General features: G+C 48.2%; 1 protein-coding gene across 4 annotated transcripts in view; it reads right to left on the minus strand.

Annotated features, from left to right (window-relative positions):
- Positions 1–18,814, minus strand: part of IGSF3 (immunoglobulin superfamily member 3) — an 87,661-nt gene that overhangs the window by 32,872 nt on the left and 35,975 nt on the right. For all 4 annotated transcript variants that reach the window (XM_039841303.1, XM_039841302.1, XM_039841301.1 and 1 more), the window contains exons 2-3: positions 6,019–6,396; positions 3,576–3,986 (exon numbers count right to left, since the gene is read on the minus strand). In XM_039841303.1, the coding sequence (XP_039697237.1) occupies positions 3,576–3,986; positions 6,019–6,396 (789 nt within the window). The remainder of the gene's footprint in view (positions 1–3,575; positions 3,987–6,018; positions 6,397–18,814) is intronic.

Below are 18,814 nucleotides of genomic sequence, written 5' to 3' on the forward strand. Positions count from 1 at the left end.
TCCCAGCGATGCTCGGTGACTGTCACTTGCCTGGGGGCCGTTCTCCTAAAGCTCAGCGCCCAGGGCCGAAGTGGGGAGGAGAGTAAGACAAAGGAGTCGAGGGCTGGAGAAAAGGTTTTGTTCTAGAAAACAGAAGCGCAGAGCCCTGGGTCGAGGAGGCCGTAGCGGCGCCCACTTCCCGAGTCCCTCCTCCGTCCCATTCTAGCTGTTTCTCTAAGCAGCAGACTGAAAGCCACGTTCCAGGGCCGTCCAGATTGCTGGTTCATTAGCTCCTTCCCTGCACTGGCATCTCAAGCCTCCACCGCCGCCTTCGAGACCTCTGCTCCGCTGTCATCCCCCATCCCATGCACTCTGCAAGCAGACGAGAATCCCGTTTCCCTGAAAAAAACGAAGGAACAGGAATCCCGAGCGTACCGCTTCGAAACTTCTCCTCTCCGGCCCCTGCCTGGCTTTGTGCCCACCTGTCCCGCAGGCTCTCCATCCCCTCCCCTCTCACCTGGGCCAGGGTCTTGCCCCAAACACCTATCTTTTCCGCCAGTGAATTAGCTCCTTCCTTTATTACCCGAACTTCCTAACAGAGCAAACCACACTCAACAACGCCGGGGGGCTCCCCTCCATGTGACAGCGCTGCCTCCGCTTCCCCTTCCCAAAAGACACGGCTCGAAAGAAGCAGTTTTATTCTGTCAGCCTCTGCCTCGACGAATGCACCTACATGGGACCGCGCCCACATCGTGTGCCAGGTACCGGCTCTCTGGTCAACAAAACCGCAGTAATTTATAACTCAACATCAAGGATAAAAAAGCACCCCTTCCTCCTAAATGCCGCTGAAGACGGGCAAACAGGTGCCCTGGACCTCAGACCTTTCTGCGTCCTCGGAGTCAGGCTGGCTGCGACTGTGGCTTTCTCCCTTTGACAGCCAAAAGCCTTTATCTCGTGCAATACCCCACGGCTTGGCGAAGCCCGCACAGTCCCCGGTGGAAGACTCAAGATTCAGAGCACCCCACGCTCTTTCTGTACGGCAATTTGCCGTTGGTTGTACCCACTCGATTAAACCTCTAGAAAACGATGTATGCCTTCTCCAATACCCCCTCGCTCCTCAGCTCACTGAACTGGAATTCTGGGCCTTTTCCCACATTTCACTGACCTAGCAACTGTCACCCATGACCCCGCTTCCCTCCGCACAACCAAGAGCTCTTCTCGAGCGCGTTTTGGCTCTGCACCCACTCCCCACCCCTGGGCTCTGTGACACCTTCCCTCCCGCCTCTCCTCTCCCTCCCTGGCATGTACGCACGCACGGGAACATGCACGCGCACGCACACACCCACGTGCAACCTCCCCAACACCTCCGAGAGGCTCCAAAGGTTCCAAGAAGAACAGCCTGAAAATGCAGAAGGCCAAGCTCCGCATCGCAGCATGCGGGGCTCCGGGCTACCGAGCCTTTCTCCCTGCCTCACTCACGTCTCGCAGTCAGCCCTGGCGGACACCTGACCGACGGACACCTGCCGTCTCTCCGCTTGCCTAACAGGTCGAACGGCCTTGCACCTTTACGCTTCTCCTCCCGCCGTCTCCCCGAGCTTCAAGGCTCAGCGCCAGCCGCCCCACGGCTGGTTTTCCTGGATTTGCCTTAACCTCCGTGTCACGCAGGGAAAGTTATCGCCCTAAGAACACTTCACACCGACCGTGTTCCCCGAGCCCGTTACACGGGACACTGTCGTAGCACTCAGCACACCGCCCTCAGCCCCTGCTTGCCCACCCGCACGTCTCCCGGGAGCAGAGACCAAGCATCATCCATCTCCGAATCCCCAATGCTGTCACCGCGCCTCCGGGGCTGTAGAGACTCGCTACACGTTTACGGAAATGAACTAAGTTGGGGCTGTCACCACGAAGTCTGAACAGCACAGCGTCCCAGAGTGAGGTCATCGACGTTTTTTTTCACCCAGTTTGCCCTTTGCCGGCTTAGTTTGGATACATGCGCTGGGCCAATTTTAAAACTCCTAATTCCAAATTGGTAAGATTAAAATAAAGAAGATTAACTGATGCAACCTAATTTAAAAGCGTTCAGACTCAAAATTTGGTCCAGACTTTTTGAAGCTGATCTTAAAACCATCCAGGAAGGGAAAGGATGAATGTGGAATACAGCACCCTCTGTAGATTTCTTAATACTGGAAGATCCGGAAGCTGCTCAACGCTCTGGGTCCTACAGAGCAGATAAGATGCCACCCGTCCGGGGGCCCAGTCCTTCTCACAGAAGCTCTGACAGACGTGAGAGGTCCTGAGAATCACTTCTGCCTTGTGGCATCCAGAGCTGCGCTTCACGAACTGTGGACAGAGGAAGAATCGCCTGGGACGCGCCCTGGACGCCAGCCTCCCAGGGCCCTCGCCAGGGGCCTGGCTCAGAGACCTGTACCGTGAGGGAAGTCGGAAGCCCTGCTCTAGAGTGACAGAGCTAGTGGCAGGGGAACGACGTGAGGACCAAGGCCACCGACTGTAGCCATGGGACAGGGAGGTCAAGTAGTGGGTTTTGATGAGGGGACCCCACCTGCACCTCGGGCTCCGCAGCCTGTCTCCCACCGACCCCACCTCCACTCCCCAGCACAGCTGCGGGGCCTCCCCAGAGCTCAGCGGAACACTGGACCTCCATGATGGCACAAGGACCACCTCAACCGAAGGTGAGGACGGCCGGCCCATGGAGAGCTTGCCCCCAGCCCAGCCGAGGCGGCCAGTGCTCAGCTCTGACCTTGACCGCTGCTGGACTCGGGGGTCTGGAGAGTGTAGTGTGACCTTGTGGGAGGATAACACCACGGGTCAGAGAGGATCTCAGCTCGCAGCACCACCGTCGCCTGGGCCCAGATCTAAACACACTCCTGAACCTCCTCGGGGAACCCCCATGCGGGTCTGTCACTTGAAAAAACTTCTGCGGGGCACTGGTACTCTCTAGGCCTTAATGACACGCCCTGGGACTGCTCCCGGGGCCCTCTGGAACACCGCCTGCACTTGGCACCTTCCGGCCAGCCACTTACCTCCCAGAACTTCTCAGGGACCATGGAGTAACATGTGACAAAGCACTTTGGAAATTATAGATCACCACGAAGAAATATCAGTAATAGAAGACAATAATCATTTATGCCAAAATTTCTCTAGTTCATAATTTCATACGTATGATAGGCTCCTACAAATGACACAGGATTGGTACCTGAAGCAGGCAACGTCATCAAAGAGGACGGGCACGTAGCCAATGGGGACCCCATCATAAGACACAAATGGTTTATGTGAAATCTCCCAATTTTCAAAATGAATTTGTAATTCAAGAAAATGTAAAACTCCGTGTAGGTTGAAGAAACCACGTGTGCAGGCAGGAGCCGGTCCATGCGGGTCCCCCCCACTCCCCGAGTCACTAGACAGTCAGGTCTCGGGACCGCTGGGCCCCGGACACCCTTCGGCTCCCTCTGCTCCTCGGGCAGGACCGCTCTTAACTTCCCACGAAAACCCAGCACACGTTCAGAGGCGTCTGTCCGCACACGCTCCTCGTGTCTGACACCCTCACCACCAGGTAGAGGAGGACAAGGGAGACTGACCTGTGGGCTGGACAGTGACCACGGTCCCCTCGGAACGCTTCCGGGTCATGGCGTACCACGAGCCGTCCGGATCCTGGACCCACTCGGCGGCCTCGCAGTAGAACTCGCCCTGGTCTGAAGGCTGCAGGTGGAAGACGGTGAGGCGGAAGGTGGTGCTCCCCAGCTTGTCCAGCCGCACCTCCCCCAGGCTCTGCCTCTGGGCGTACTCGCTGCCGGAGTGAAGCACGAAATCCCGGCTCAGGGCGATGACCTCCACGGGCTTCTCACTGCCTCTCTGCCGGAGCCAGGCCACGGACAGGTGGCTGTGCTGGAACGTCTCCGTGACCACCTCGCAGGTGAGCTCGAGGGGGTCCTGCTCCACCTTGTGCAGAGTCTGGGGCATGGCGGTGGTCTGCAGAGAGTCTGGGATCACTGCAACACAGAGACGTGCCAAGTGCACGGTCACGACAGAGCCACGGCATCTTACGCTCACGGGGAAAAACTGGGGCTGTCCTGCTTCGGGCACATCACAATGATGCTGGGGGACACAGAAGGCAGCAGGAGAAGAGGAGGACCAATTATGAGATGGATGGATTGTATAAAAAAAGCCGTAGGCAGGAGTCTACAGGGACTGAGCGGGGCTGTTGAGGACAGGACACTGTGAACATCACTCATTCTTAGTGTCACCGGGAATCGAAGGCAACTCAACAACACATGACAGCAAAGCTCTGACCCCGATGACGCCTTCGACCATTGCTGCGAGGCTGCAAAGGAGCCCAGATTGCACAGGAACGAAGCAGCTTCCTACCTGCATCTGGACTGACAGTTTTTTGCCACTTACACTTACCTGCTTGGTATCTTCGTAAGACTCAGATAAAAGGTAGGCTGTATTTAATTTTACATAATAAATGAACTCCCTGAAAATACCACGTAAAAAGCATTTTCTCAGGCAAAATTAGATTGTGTTGTTCATTTTGGTATCGCTTTGAAATACTCGACATGGGCCTCTTAAAATGGAAATCGTTCCTGGAAACTGGGGAGTTTCATATTTCTATACAACTTCTCATTTCATCCCTTCCAGCCACCACCCCACATTCTCCCAGCTGACTTCGGCAATGCCTTGCGCTAGGAAGGTTATTTAAAAAAAAAAAAAATTTTTTTTTTCTTCAGAAAAGCATCATCCTCCTCGATTTTTTAACAGATTTAATTTTCATATAATTCACGTGTCGAAATGGTCTACACTGGAAGAAAGCCACAGTGCGGGGATGATTCAGGCAAAGTGAAGACACTTGCCCCGTGGTCCCTTCGTGAGAATTCCACTCTGGAGACTAAGCACCACCGCGCCTCTGGCTGACGAGGACCCGCCAGTCACAGCTGTGCTGGTCTCAGCACGGGGTCTTACAGGCCTCCTGCCGGGATGCAGACTTATCAAAAGGGAGAGCGAGCAGAGGGAGCTGGAGGTGGCGGGAGTGGGAGCTGGTAGCGCAGGCGGCACTGGGCCACGGCGCTGGCCAACGGGAAGGATCAACAATGCCGGTTTTTATTATCACAGTCGAGCCTGGAAATTACGACTTGGGCAGAAAAATGGAACAGCCTTGAAGGTGTTGGCCCCTCACACCGAGCTCGGGGCCCGGGGAGGCAGCTGGTGCACGCGCCCCACGGAGCCAGGACCTACGGACGCTGCCCGGGGCCGGGCGAGGACCTGCAGCTGCGTCCCCCACGTTCAGTATCACCCTCGGGGGCTCAGAGCCCGTCCAAAAGGCCCATCGTTTCCGAGAGGTCTGGCCTCCCCTCCAGCTGACGGCACACGCTTTGCTGCCCTCGCCACCTCTCCAGATCACCAGCCGCAAACATCCTCGCCTTGTGTTTTCATGTCCCCTTTCGCCAGCTAGAGGGTCAGTTAACCTCTTAGCATCTGCTTCAGAGTTTTTTTTTTTAAGTGTCGGCCTCAACCTTCTGTTATTTACAAGAGAACACACAAACTTTGTTCCCCTGTGTTAGCTGCTGACTTCGAAACTACTTGGGGTTTCTTTTAAGTCAAATAAAGTTGTACTCTAAAAGAAGTGACTCAGTGTTACGGAATGAACGTTGGTTTACGTCCCCGTAAAATTCTTATGTTGAAACCTAATCCCCAGTGTGATGGTATGTGAGGGGAGGCCTTTGGGAGGGGGTCGGGTCAAGAGGGCGGAGCCCTCATGAATGGGACTGGCGCCTTCATGAAGGGACCTCAGAGAGCTCTCTCACGTGCTTCCCACCATGTGAGGATACGGTGAGAAGTCAGTTGTCTGCCACCGGAAAAGGGCTCCTCCCGGAACTGGCCGGGCTGGCACCCAGCCTCCAGCACCGTGACAAATAAATGCTCGCCGTGGGAGCCACTGGGTATGCGGAGCGCTGTCGCCGTACCCCGAACTGACTGGGAGCCCCGGGCAGGACCGCGGCCAGGGAGAAGCAGCCATCTCCTTACCCACGAGGTTCATCTTGGCGCTGTAACTCCCGAAGTAGCGCTCGTCGGTGTTGGGCGTGTGGCACTCGTACTCGCCCGCATCCCGGGCCTGCAGCTCCGTGATGTGCAGCAAGGCCGAGTGGTCCTGGACTCTCTCCACGTAGATCTTCCCGCTGCGGACGCGCTGGGTGTAGATGGCGTAAGGGAAGGAGGGGTCCACCGTGCTGACGATCTGGACCTCGCGCTCCGGGGCGGAGGGCAGGTAAATGGACCACTGGAAATTCTGCTCGGAGGGGCCCTGGTAGCCACTCACGTTGCACCAGATGGTGATGTGGGAGCCCTCCGTGCGGTACAGGGGTCCTTCCTGGACGGCGACTTGCCGCTGAGCTGTCACCTTACCTATGGGGAAGACACACACAACATTGCTCGATTAGTTCTCGGACCAAAATGCAAAGCAGGCAGCAGTTGTCAAAGGGTTTGTTATTTGTGTGACATGGGAATATAAATAGCTTACTGGCCCTTTCTGAGGCGCTCTGTGATTTATAAATATTAATTAAAATACTGTGGTAAAGCACTGTCCCTAATTTGCATGTATGGAAATTTGATCGTGTAAAAATGTGGTTCTGCTACGTATTCGACATTGGGCTGACCCCTGGGAATGTCATTTAGTCTTTCTGTTTGTCATTTGTGTGGCAGTTTTATATCTATTTATTAATGCTGTTTATAAAGGCTGTAATAAAATGAGCAGGAAAAGTTGAATCCTTTGCACAAATTCTGATGCAAACAAAAGCAACCGTTTCCCGATCTGGCCGAAATTAAATGCGCCTCTCTTGATTAGAGGGCTCGCAGGAGGGAGTGCAGGAGCCCTTTCTTTGGTGCTGCACCCTTTATTTTCAGATGCGGCCACCCCAGGACATCCTGTGGAGGAGTCCTTCCGTCCTCAGTCCTCTGTCCCTGGAGGCAGAGCGGAGCTCCTGCAGCCTGCTGCAGCTTCGAGCTGCACGCACACGAACTGGAATGGTGAAAGGCCGAAGCGGACCCCTGCTGCCCAGATGCCCGCACACTGACGATGGAGGGAACGGACAGCGCAGACCCGAAACGAGGAGGTAAGGCTGCTGTGAGTTCACAGCTCCGACTCGCCCAGTGGCCCCCTGCCCCGTGCAGACTACGCTTCCCCACGGTGGTCCCTGCCAGCCTTCTCCATGTTCTTCACCTTGCGGACTTGGGGGTGGGCAGTTGGGGGACACGGAGGGTTTAATCTCTCTTTCCATACCACCAGAACACTGATTCCGCCTGAGCCACTGAGAAGGTGACCTGAGGGACACACCCCTTTGCCCTTCCCCTTGGCAGCAGCTGGCCATGACAGGGTGGCAGAAAGAGCAGGTGAGTTCTAGGCACAGCTCTGCCAGCAACTGGAACGGGCTGTGTCATCCTGGACAAGGTGCTTTTCCACTCTGGACCTTGATCTCTTCATCTATAAAATGATTACTAAGAAGGCTCTGGACAGACTAGCATGTGTGCCAATGCTGGCTTTGTCACTTATTAGCTGTGATCTTAGATATGTTACTTAACCTCTCCAAGCCTGTTTCCTCATCTGTAAGATGAGGATAATAATGTGTGTCTCACGGAGGTATCAAAAATACCAAATAAGATACAGTCTGTAAAGCCGCAAGCACAGGGCCTAGCCCATAATCAGTCCTCAGTAAGAGCTGCGAGCTAAGACCCCTCCTGGCTGGCACATTCTGTGGTTTTGGATCCACAGAAGGCAGGATTTGGCCAGTGATAACCCAAGGACATTCCAATGGCCTCTTGACAACGACACCATTTCTGGGCCGTCCACCTCCACCCACAGCTGTACCCCACTCCCACTCCCGAGAAAGCGTCCTCTCCCCTGTCTGAAAGGGACCCACAGCTGCCCCTCTGCAAATCCATCTGATGTGGCTCCAGCTGGTGAGCAGCTGGGACACCTCAAGTCCTGGTGAGTGGCCTGCAGCTCTAAGCCCCAGCTGTGCCTTAAAGCATGCTGATCTAAGATGCAAACTGACCAACTTTAAAACAGACCACACAAAGAAAGGTCTGTGGCTTATAAACTCTTATTCATGCAGAACCTTTCTCCCCAACAAAATCTTACACGGAACCCCGTTGCGACTTCAGCAGTAGAAGCAGGGAAACTAAAAAGTGGGAGGCAAATCAACAGATCAAAGTGGTACGGGAATTTGCTTGATACATTCTGGTTGACAGCATCCATTTCTACGCTGAAAGTCATGGAGAAGACAGCACATTAGTTATTTTCAGGATGTCAAAATTCGCTGTTGAATGAACATTTAGACTACGTGTACTGTTTTAACGACAATTTAAAAAAATCTTATATAATGACATTTGAATCAAATGTTTGCAGGATTCCAGAAACACAGAAACTCTGAAAACAACTTAACTACATTCATAACACTGATGTCTCCTTGCATTTCGGTGTTTTATCACAGAACCGCCACAGCCGCTCCCCACCACCTCGAAGAAGGCTGGAGGCGGGTCAGAAAGGGTCAGAACGAGCCAGCAGCTTCCTTTAAGGGACTTCTCATCCTGGGACCCGCCCCGCACTGGAATCATCTGGGGAGCTTTAAAAAAAACTAACAGGGCCCGGATCCCACCCGATGTAACTGGTCTGGGGTGCAGCCTGGGTGTCAGGATTTTTAAAAAGTCTAATACATAGCAGGGTCAAGAACTGGTGCCGTAAGGTGTCTCTACCTGTGCGGTGCCAGCCAGGTGCCCATATTAAAGAACGTATGGTAATGTAAGGCTCTCAATAGCTTTAAGCCCCCCCTTTCTGAGAAGACTCTACACATTGATTTGGGTCAAGAAAGTTTCATTTTCCTCTAGTGAGTGGCCCGTCGGATACTGGCTATTGTGATGCCTTATCGGGCTTACCGGAGTGCACTCTACTTACAGACCTTAGAAAAGCACGTTGGATCTGCACATTATCCCGCCGAAAGGTAAGCAATGTTAAGTGGCCTGAATGAGCCAGGGCATCAGGGTCAAAACAACTTGTCCAGGGTGGAAGCAGGTTATAAACAGCCCTGACAAATAAATAAATAAATGCTGGATTGTACTTTAAACACACACATTCAGCTTGCACCTCCTTATTAAGTATCTCCTGAATTTCCTCCTCGCCTGACAAAGGGCCTTTGGCCCCTGGAAATAATGCCGCTCTTAGGAAGTGAACCTTAACACAGAAATAAAAATTAACGTTTGCTTTTCAGCAGCTTAATTCTCCTTCCATACCTCACCCTCCCCACTTCCTGCTTGCACTGCCCGTGCTGTGCAGACCTCATTCTCCTTGATGCCTGCTTCTGCCTTCAAACAGACCCCAACCCTGACCGAGGCACCCCCTGGTCCCACTGCCCCTTCCACCTGCCCTCTCGGCCTACGACAAGAAGGCTCTTCTGAGCAGGGATCGCTTCTCCTTCTTTTTTTTTTTTTTACCACTTTAGACATTCCTGTATTTGTTGAATTACTTTGCAGTAAGCAAATATCACTTCTGTAATTCAAAAGATGAAAGTATTGTATGTAAATGTATAAAAAGGACTAGACACAAAAGGCAGAGAGTGGAAGACAAAAATAGGAACACAAAATAAAGACAACAAATAAAAAATAGTAATGAATATGGAGATATTAATCCGACTACATCAACAATCACTTTGACCATCAATGGTCTAAATGCACCAATTAGAGATTGTCGGAGTGAATCGAAAAACACGACCCAATTATATCTTGTCTACAAGAAACCCACTTTAAATATAAAGACACGTGTAGATTAAAAGTAAAGGGATGGAGAAAAATATGCCACGTTTACATTAATCAAAAGAAAGCAGAAGTAGCTACATTAATTTCAGACAGAGCAGACTTCAAAGTAAGGCAAGTTATCAGGGATGAAGAAGGACATTACATAATGGTAAAGGGGTCAATTCTCCACGAAGACATAACAATCCTTAACATATATGCACCTGACAGAGCATTGAACTACAAGGACAGAACTGCAAAGAGAAAAAAGATGAATCCACTATCATAGCTGGTGACTTGAACACTCCTCTCTCAGAAATGGACAGACCCAGCAGGCAGAAATTCAGTAAGGACATAGATGAACTCAGTGCGACTGTCAATCAACTGGATACAATAGACACCTACGGACAGACTACTTTATCCAACAACAGAATACACATTCTCCTCAAGCTCACATGAAACATTCACCAGTGGGCCACAAAACACCTTAACTAGTTTAAAAGAACAGAAATCATACAATGTCTGCTCTCAGACCACAAGGGAATTAAACTGGAAATCAATTTTAGAAAGGTAGCTGGAAAATCCCCTAATACTTGGAGATTAAACAACGCACTTCTAAATAACGCATGGGTCACAGAAGAAATCTCAATAGAAATCAAAAATATTTTGAACTAAATGAAAACTAAAATACAGCTTATTGGAAGTTGTGATATGCGGGGTAACCAGTACTCGGAAGGAAATTTAGAGCATTGAATGCATGTATTAGAAAAGAAGATCTCAAATCAATAATCTAAATTTCCACTCTAGGAAACTAGAAAAGGAAAAACAAATTAGATTCAAAGTAAGCAGAAAACATAAAAAGAATTAGAGCGGAAATCAATGAAATCGGAAACGGAAAATCAATAGAGAAAATCAACATAACCAAAATCTGGTTCTTGAAAAAGATCAGTAAAATCGATAACACTTTACTCATGCTATCTAAGAAAAAAACAGAGGACACGCGTTATTCACATAAAAAAATGAAAGAGGAAATCACTACAGATGGTATGGAAATTAAAAGGCTAATAAAGGAATCCTACGAACAATTCTATGACCACAAATCTGATAACTGAGATGAAACTGACCAATTCCTTGAAAGACACAATCTGCAGAAACCCACACAAGAAGAAAAGAAGATCTGAATAGAAACTGAGTCAATCAAAACTTTCCAAATCAGAAAGACAACATAGGAGAAAACCCAGATGACCCTGGGTATGGTGATGCCTTTTTAAATAGAACACGGAAGTCACAATCCATAAAAAAATACTTGATAAGCTGGACTTTATTGAAATTAAAATCTTCTGCTCTGTGAAAGAAACTATCAAGAGCATTAGAAGACAAGCTACTGACTAGAAGAAAATATCTGTAAGAAGACATATCTGATAAAGGATTGTTATCCGAAATATACGATGAACTCTAAAAACTTAACAATAAGAAAAAAACGACGCGATTAAAAAATGGGCCAAAGGCTTTGACAGACATCTCAGCAAAGAATATAAACAAATGGCAAGTAAGCAAGTGAAAAGATGCTTCACATTAAATGTCATCAGGGAAATGCAAATTAAAACGACAATGAGACACCACTACGCGCCTATTAGAACAGCCAAAATCCAGAACACTGACAACGCCAAATGCTGGTGAGGATGTGGAGCAATGAGAACTCTCATTCACCGCTGATGGAAATGCAACATGGTAGAGCCTCTTCAGAAGACAGTTTCACAGTAACTTACAAAACTAAACAGATCCTTACCATACAATTCAGCAATTGCCCTCCTTGGTATTTACTCAAAGAAACTGAAAACTTCGGTGTCCACAAAACCCACACACGGATGTTTATAGGCAGAGCTATTCATATTTGCCAGAACTCGGAAGCAGTCAAGGTGTCCTTCACTAGGTGAACAGATAAATAAACTATGGTCCATCCGGACAATGGAATTATTATTCAGCACTACAAAGAAATGAGCTATCGAGCCATGAAAAGATGTGGAGGAACTCCAAGTACGTATTATTAAGCAAAAGAAGCAAATCAGAAAAGGGTACGCAGTGCATGAGTCCAACTATATGACACTCTGGAAAAGGCAAAACCATGGAGACAGTAAAGAGATAGCGGTTACGGGGGACGGGGGAGATGAATGGGCAGAGCGCAGAGGATTTTTAGGGTAGTGAAACTATTTTACATGATTCTGTAATGATGGATACATATCATTATGCATTTGTCCAAACCCACAGAATGTACAACACCAAGAGTGAACCCGAAGGTGAACTATGGATTTGGGGTGATTATGATATGTTAATGTAGGTTCATCTTTTGTTAAAAAAAGAAAAAAAGTACCGTGCTGGTGAGCGGCAGAGGTAACGGGAAGGCTATGTACGTGTGGGGATGGAGGGTTTATGGGGACCCTTCCTCTCCATTTTACTGTAAATCTGAGGCTGCTGTAAAGAAAATAAAGTCCTGGTAAAGAACTCGTACAACTCAATAGCAAAAATATGTAAATAAGTAACACAGTCTAATTAAAAACTGGGCAGAAAATCGGAATAGACATTTTTTTCCAAAAACGCACAGCTGGCCAACACATATATGAAAAGGTGATCAACATCACTAATCATCAGGGAAATGTAAATCAAAACTACAAGGAGCTCTCATCTCAAACCTACCAGAAAGGTTATTAAAAAGACGGGCAACAAGTGCTGGCAAGGATGTAGAGAAAAAGGACCCCTCATGCTCATGGCGGGAAAGTACATTGGTACAGCCACCGCGGAAAACAGTATGGAGGTTCCTCGAAAAATTAAAAATGGAACTACCATATGATCCAGCAATCCCACTTCTGGGTATTCATGTGGAGGAAACAAAAACACTACTTGGAAAAAAATAAATGCACCCCCATGTTCATAGCAGCATCAGTTACCATATCCAAGGTATGGAAACCACCTAAGTGTCCACTGATAGATGAATGGATAACGAACAGTGATACACACACAAGAATATCATTTAGCCACATCAAGAGGAAATACTACCATTTTCAACAACACGAATGGACCCCAAGGGCATTATGCGAAGGTGGCGAGTCAGGGGAAAGGTAAACTGGGTGAAGGGGTCACAAGGCATGAACTTCCCGTAACAAAATAAGTAGGATCCGAGGAGGTGATGGACAGCATAGGGACTATAGTTCATAATACTGCATTATATATTTGAAAGTTGATAAACGAGTAAATCTTAAAAGTTCCCATCACAGGAAAAAACAAATTTATGACTATGAGTGATAATGGATGTTAACTAGACATTGTGGTGACCATATCACAATATATAAATATATCAAATTATTATGCCGTACACTTGAAACTAATACATCAACTTTACCTCAATAAAAATGAAGTTTTCAAAAAAGCAAGAGGACTAGAAAGAAAATACTGGGTGATGAGATGGCAAGTGATTTCTTTTGTTCCTTCTTTATATTTTCTCTTTCCCCAAGTCCTCAGTAAGGAATATGTACTAGCTGTACAATTAGGAGAATAATTTAACCCAAAATAAAACTAATGCATGATAGCTGTATAAAATGTATTCTGTATTGACTAATGTGATGTAATAAAAAAAAAAACAAAAACCTCTGTATTTGGTCACTGTCCCTGGTTCCTGGCCCAGAGCTTCAAAAACCCTTGGAATTTCCTGAGTGATAGGAGTGTCTGCCATTCATAAGTTGCCTCTTCTGACCACTCAGGAGTTTATGCCAATGAGATGAATCAAGGTGTACCCTCACACAGTTTCAAGAGAGGGGCTGGCCAAGCTGAGAGAGATGGAACCTTCAACGAGTGGAACCCAAGCTCCAGGGAGACTGAGTTCAATCACCAAGAGCCAAAGATTTAATCAATTATGCCTATGCAATGAAACCTTCGATAAAAATCCTAAATGACAGGGTTAGGAGAACTTCTGGGTCAACGTTCTGGGGGCATTGGCACACCTGGAGAGGGCACGGAAGCCCTCCCCCAATACCTTGCTCTAAGTGCTGAGTTGAGCTGACGTGTGTGACCAACAGGAAACGCAGAAATGATGGAGTGTCACTTCCAAGGCGAGGTCATAAAAAAGCCACTGGGGTTTCCACCTTGCTCTCTGAGAATATACTGTAAGGAAACCCAAATGCCATGTCACAAGGACATCAAGGCAGCCCTATGGGCAGGTACACGAGGCCTCCTGCCAACAGCCAGCATGCAACTGAGCCAGCCCCAATCAAGCCTTCGGAAGCCTATAGCCCCAGGTGATGTCTCGCCTGTACCCCCCTGGGCCTCAGAAAAGATGCTTCTGAATTCCTGATCCACAAACGCTATGTGAGATAATAAGTGTTCACTGTTGGGGTTTTTTTTTTTTTTTGTGTGTGGATTTTTTTGGTTTAGATCTTTCTTTTATTGCTTTAAGAATTTTACTGACAATTGCAATAATTACCTCTTTAGCAGAGCGTAGTTTCTCCAATCGAGATTTTTTAAAGACCTTTTTTTTAGAGCAGTTTTAGGTTTACAATAAAATTGAGAAGGCTTTACTCCTGTGTTAAGCAAAAAGTTTTAGCATAACTTGTACTGATATATAACTGACACAGACACCTGTGGTCCTACGAGGGAATGGAAAATTGTGTTGTGTTATATGCACATATACGAGTTCTTCTAGAAAAAGAGTCCGAAAATGTCAAAAGATTCTCAAAGAGATCCAAGGCCCAGAAAAAAAGATTAAAAATCATTACTTTAAACAATGCATGACCAGTGGGAAAGGCTGTTCTTTGAGATGTAGTTTGACAGCCCTTAGTCACAGAAAAACACATGCTATCTATCACTTAACTAGTTTCTCAAGATATTGCTTGTCCAAGTCAAGTCTGCCCCCACTTTTTCCTTGGTGACAAGCCCTAGATGAGCCTGGCTGGGGGCAGTCTGATTCAGGCGCTGGTGAGCAGGGAGGGGTCGCTGCGCCTGTGAAAGCCAGCTTCTGGTGCATTTCTGGAACGTGCCTGGGCTCAGAGACCCACATCCCTAGGCACGGGATCCAATTTCAACGCCAAAATGCATGACTGTGCGTGTTAGAGGAGCCACCTCCGCATTTACTCTTCCAGCTGTGGCCTCTGCGATCTTTGTCAAAGCTCGATCGGCACCCAGTTGTTACAAATTCTGCAAGGCACGAGGCTGCGCTAGCCTACCTCTTTACCTGTAAAATGGGAATCACGTAATACACCACCTATCAATCTCACAGGGAGCCCTGGAGATCAAAGAATACTGTGAAAGCCACCAAATGAGTATTTTTAAATTTCATCTCCTTTCTACCGACATGAGCTATTAATGCCAAAACAGGGGGAAAAAAATCGTTCTAAGGACAAAAGCAATAAAAAGAACATTAATGTTCAAATTTCAGTTAAAAACATGCAAAACTGCATCTGCAGTAAAATGATGTTTAAAAAAAAATACCGTACCTAGAAAAATAACCAAACACAACGCTAACGATGATGGGCTGAATCTCTGAGTGGTGAGAATGCAGGTGATTTTCCCTCCTCTCTCTCCTTCTCTTCTCTATTTCCCCATTTTTAAAAAATAAGCAGGTATGAGTTATTTTACAATGAAGACAGATGACGATAATAACGAGCACTTTAGTGAGCCAGGCGCCCTCCGAACTGCTCCGCACACATCATCTCATTTAATCCGCCCAACGACCAAAGGAGGTCGATTGCATTACAGCCACATTTACCAGACAAGGAAGTGATCGTCAAAGTTAGGTCACTTTCTCCGTGACAAAGAACATGACTCACCGTCTTTTTAGTCTGTGGCTCACACGGAATCTACTCGAGAATACCCCAATGGGCGATGATAAACTACTCGCTGGATAAGCTTGCCAACCTGGTCCTGAAGATGAGGACAGGGGTCTATATAGCCTCAAGTGTTTATGCTAAAACGACAAACGACAAACACACCAGGCAACCTAGAGCGTAGTCAGCAAGGCCGCTCCAGTGACAAGGTTCTGGCGAGTCCCGCTTTTTAGCCTTCAGCCAAAGGAGGACAAGAAGTGGCATGAGCTCAAAGAACCTGCCTTTGATCCTTTCTGGAACAGGGGACAGACAGACACAAAGCTTATCTCTTACCAACAGTGACAGCCAGCAACTGCTGGGCCGCATCAGGCCCCGGGCACTATTCCAAGTGCTTTACCTGTAGTAACTAATTTTACCACTCCCAGCAACCCTGTGAGGTCTACACTTAGTGACTTCTCTTCACAGATGCAGAACCAGAGGCAGGGAGCGAGAGTGAAGCCAGGCTGGAGACACCCTTTCTATGAAAAGCACCTTAACTAAGCAGGCTCCACTAGGTCAATGTCACTGCTCGCCAGGGGCAGCCTAACCAAGGTCCCTCCCTACACACATGGGGAGCCACAGAGCCAGGATGGCTCACTGCTCAGCTTCTCAAAACCATGGCACAAGAACCTGCATCGGGGTCCTTAGTTCCGTCGAAATCATCCCTTGTAACAGCCATCGACTCCCATGTGATACGTGCATGGCCACAACCCAGCAGCAGACCTGAAGGACAGAGCTAATTCTGGAATCTTCTCCCTCCTTGACCACTCACAGCACAGGCAGTAGCTGCGAGACCTTGGCTGGTCGCTTAACCTCTCGTCCTCCTCTGTAAAGTGACATAATCCTCACAGCATTGTTGAAGGAGTAAATGAGTTGCTACATTTAAAACCCTTAGTGCCTGGCCCATAATAAGTGCTCAATAAACATTAAGCCACCAACTACAGTAATAGCAGTAGTATCAATGGTAGCTCCAGCTGTGGAGCTAATTCCTCCCACACACCAGGGCAGGCTGTATTTTCCAAACAGTAACAAGTGGCAGTAACAATACCTCCTGTTCCACCAGCTCTTCTGCAATGTGACCATGCCATCGAGAGATGGAGCGTACTGTCTTCCCTTTGAATCTGAGCAGGCCTGTGACAATGTGTGACTTTCAATGCTACATCATAAAACGTGATGCAGCCTCTACTGTACTACCTGGAGCCCTGGGCCACCCTGGAAGAATTTCAAACTGCCCTGAGGCTGCCACCCTGTGAGGGAGCCCCCCACCCCCGCACACAGAGGGGCCATGTGCAGAGCCTGGTGGAGCGTGCACTCAACGGCCAGTACCAGCTGCCGGCCATGCGTGTGAACGAGCCTTCACACAACTCCCAGCCTAGGCTGCGAGCCGCCTCCCAGCCTTGGACTCTTCCCAGCTGAGACCTCAGACACTGTGGAGCAAAGAGAAACCATCCCTGCCGTGACCGCCTGAATTCCCGACCCATGGATCCCACGCACATAATAAAATGGTTGTTTTAAGCCACTGAGTCTTGGAGTCATTTATTACGTGGCAAAGATAACTAGAACATGCGCTATACTTCCAACCAACATATTCTGAGTACCTGTTATATGAAGGGTACTAGGTCAGGAACTATGAAGGGAAGATGAATAAGACATGGTTTTATCTAAGATGACAATCCCAGAGGAAATACATATAACTAATTATCATTACACAACAGGGTACGATGGCAGCGAGTTGCAAGGTGCAAAATTTAGACCCCTTGGAAGGAGAAAGTAGGTCCAAAAAGGCTTCACAGAAGTCGTGCCATCTGAATTGGGTCTTGAAGGGTGCGAGGGGAAGTATATGCCACACGAACACGTTGTCATACGGTCCAGGATTAGTAAAAAGTTTGTCAAGATCTTTTGTCGCATGACTGGAGGGGCACATCAATGCCAGGTGGCAAAGAGCGCTGATACGGTCTAACCCCTCCTCTGGGACAGGGCGACTGGATAGAGAGGCTAGCTCGGCGAGGAAGGACACGGATCAGATCTGTGTTTGTGAATCGCCGCTCAGGGGCAGGTGGAGGACAGAGCAGAGGGCCAGACTGGAAGCAAGGAGCCCCAGTTCCCAGCCAAGTGAGACAAGAGCAGGGCTCGGCCTGGTGTCAAGTTCAAGGACAAAAATGCCGCTCTTTAGTCTTTTTTTTTTTTTCCTTAAATCCCCAGTAGTACCTAAAATAGAGTTGGTCTAAAGACGATGATTAATAAATGTTAAATTATTGATGCCACTTCTGGGAAGCTATGACTACCCGCTCAGAACCAGCAGGCGGACTGCAAATTCAGTGATTCACTTCACTGCAGACCTGTGACGTGTGCACTGCTGAGTCACTAGGCTGCTTCGCTGTCCTCTGTCAGGGCACTGAGCTGCCAAGCCCCTGGGCTGGGTCCCTGCTTCTTAGCTGTTGCCTAATTCACTAATCACTAATTGTGGAAGCTGCCGCCTAGAGGGCTGCTAAACTATGACTTCAAAAATATTTTAAACAATCCAATATTTACCCAAATTAGAATGTTTAAAACTTTTTAATTAAAATATTACAAGCCTTCGATCTCTTGTGACTTCCAACGCTAATCCTACTTCCCCCTCATTTTCTCAGAAAATGGCATTGCTGTGACTTAGGGATACATCACTCCAGATTTTTTTAAAAATGTATATGTTTACATACGGATATATATAACCATTGAAAATATACAGTATTGTTACGTATTTTTACATAAACATTATCATTCCAAACAGACACGTTCCTTGATTTTCCTTCTTAATACACTGGAGAAAGAATATAATTCTAGTTCTTTTCTTTTATACCGCTGTATGGTATTCCATCATAGGATCACACCACGTTTCATTTATTCCCAGACTACTAATTTTTTTACTCCTATATGAATGTTATTAATTAATATGTTAATTATTTCTAATTTTTCTGCTTTAACCAACGAGCCCTTCTCTTGTCACAGGCTTCCCACCTCTTGCCCTTTCCTCCCCTGAATTTAGACGATCCTCCAGCTTGTCTCGCCCTGACCGCTGAAGCCACAGGGGATACCTGCGCTCCCAGGATGTCCGCGGCTCTCTCACACCATGACATGCTGGCCCCAGGACCAGCCCCAAAGACCACACCCCCCCACTCTTCTACCTCAGCCCCTCCCCTCCTGCCACT

The sequence above is a fragment of the Pteropus medius genome, unplaced genomic scaffold, assembly GCF_902729225.1.
Source record: "Pteropus medius unplaced genomic scaffold, Ma_sr-lr_union100, whole genome shotgun sequence".
Lineage (NCBI taxonomy): Eukaryota > Metazoa > Chordata > Mammalia > Chiroptera > Pteropodidae > Pteropus > Pteropus medius.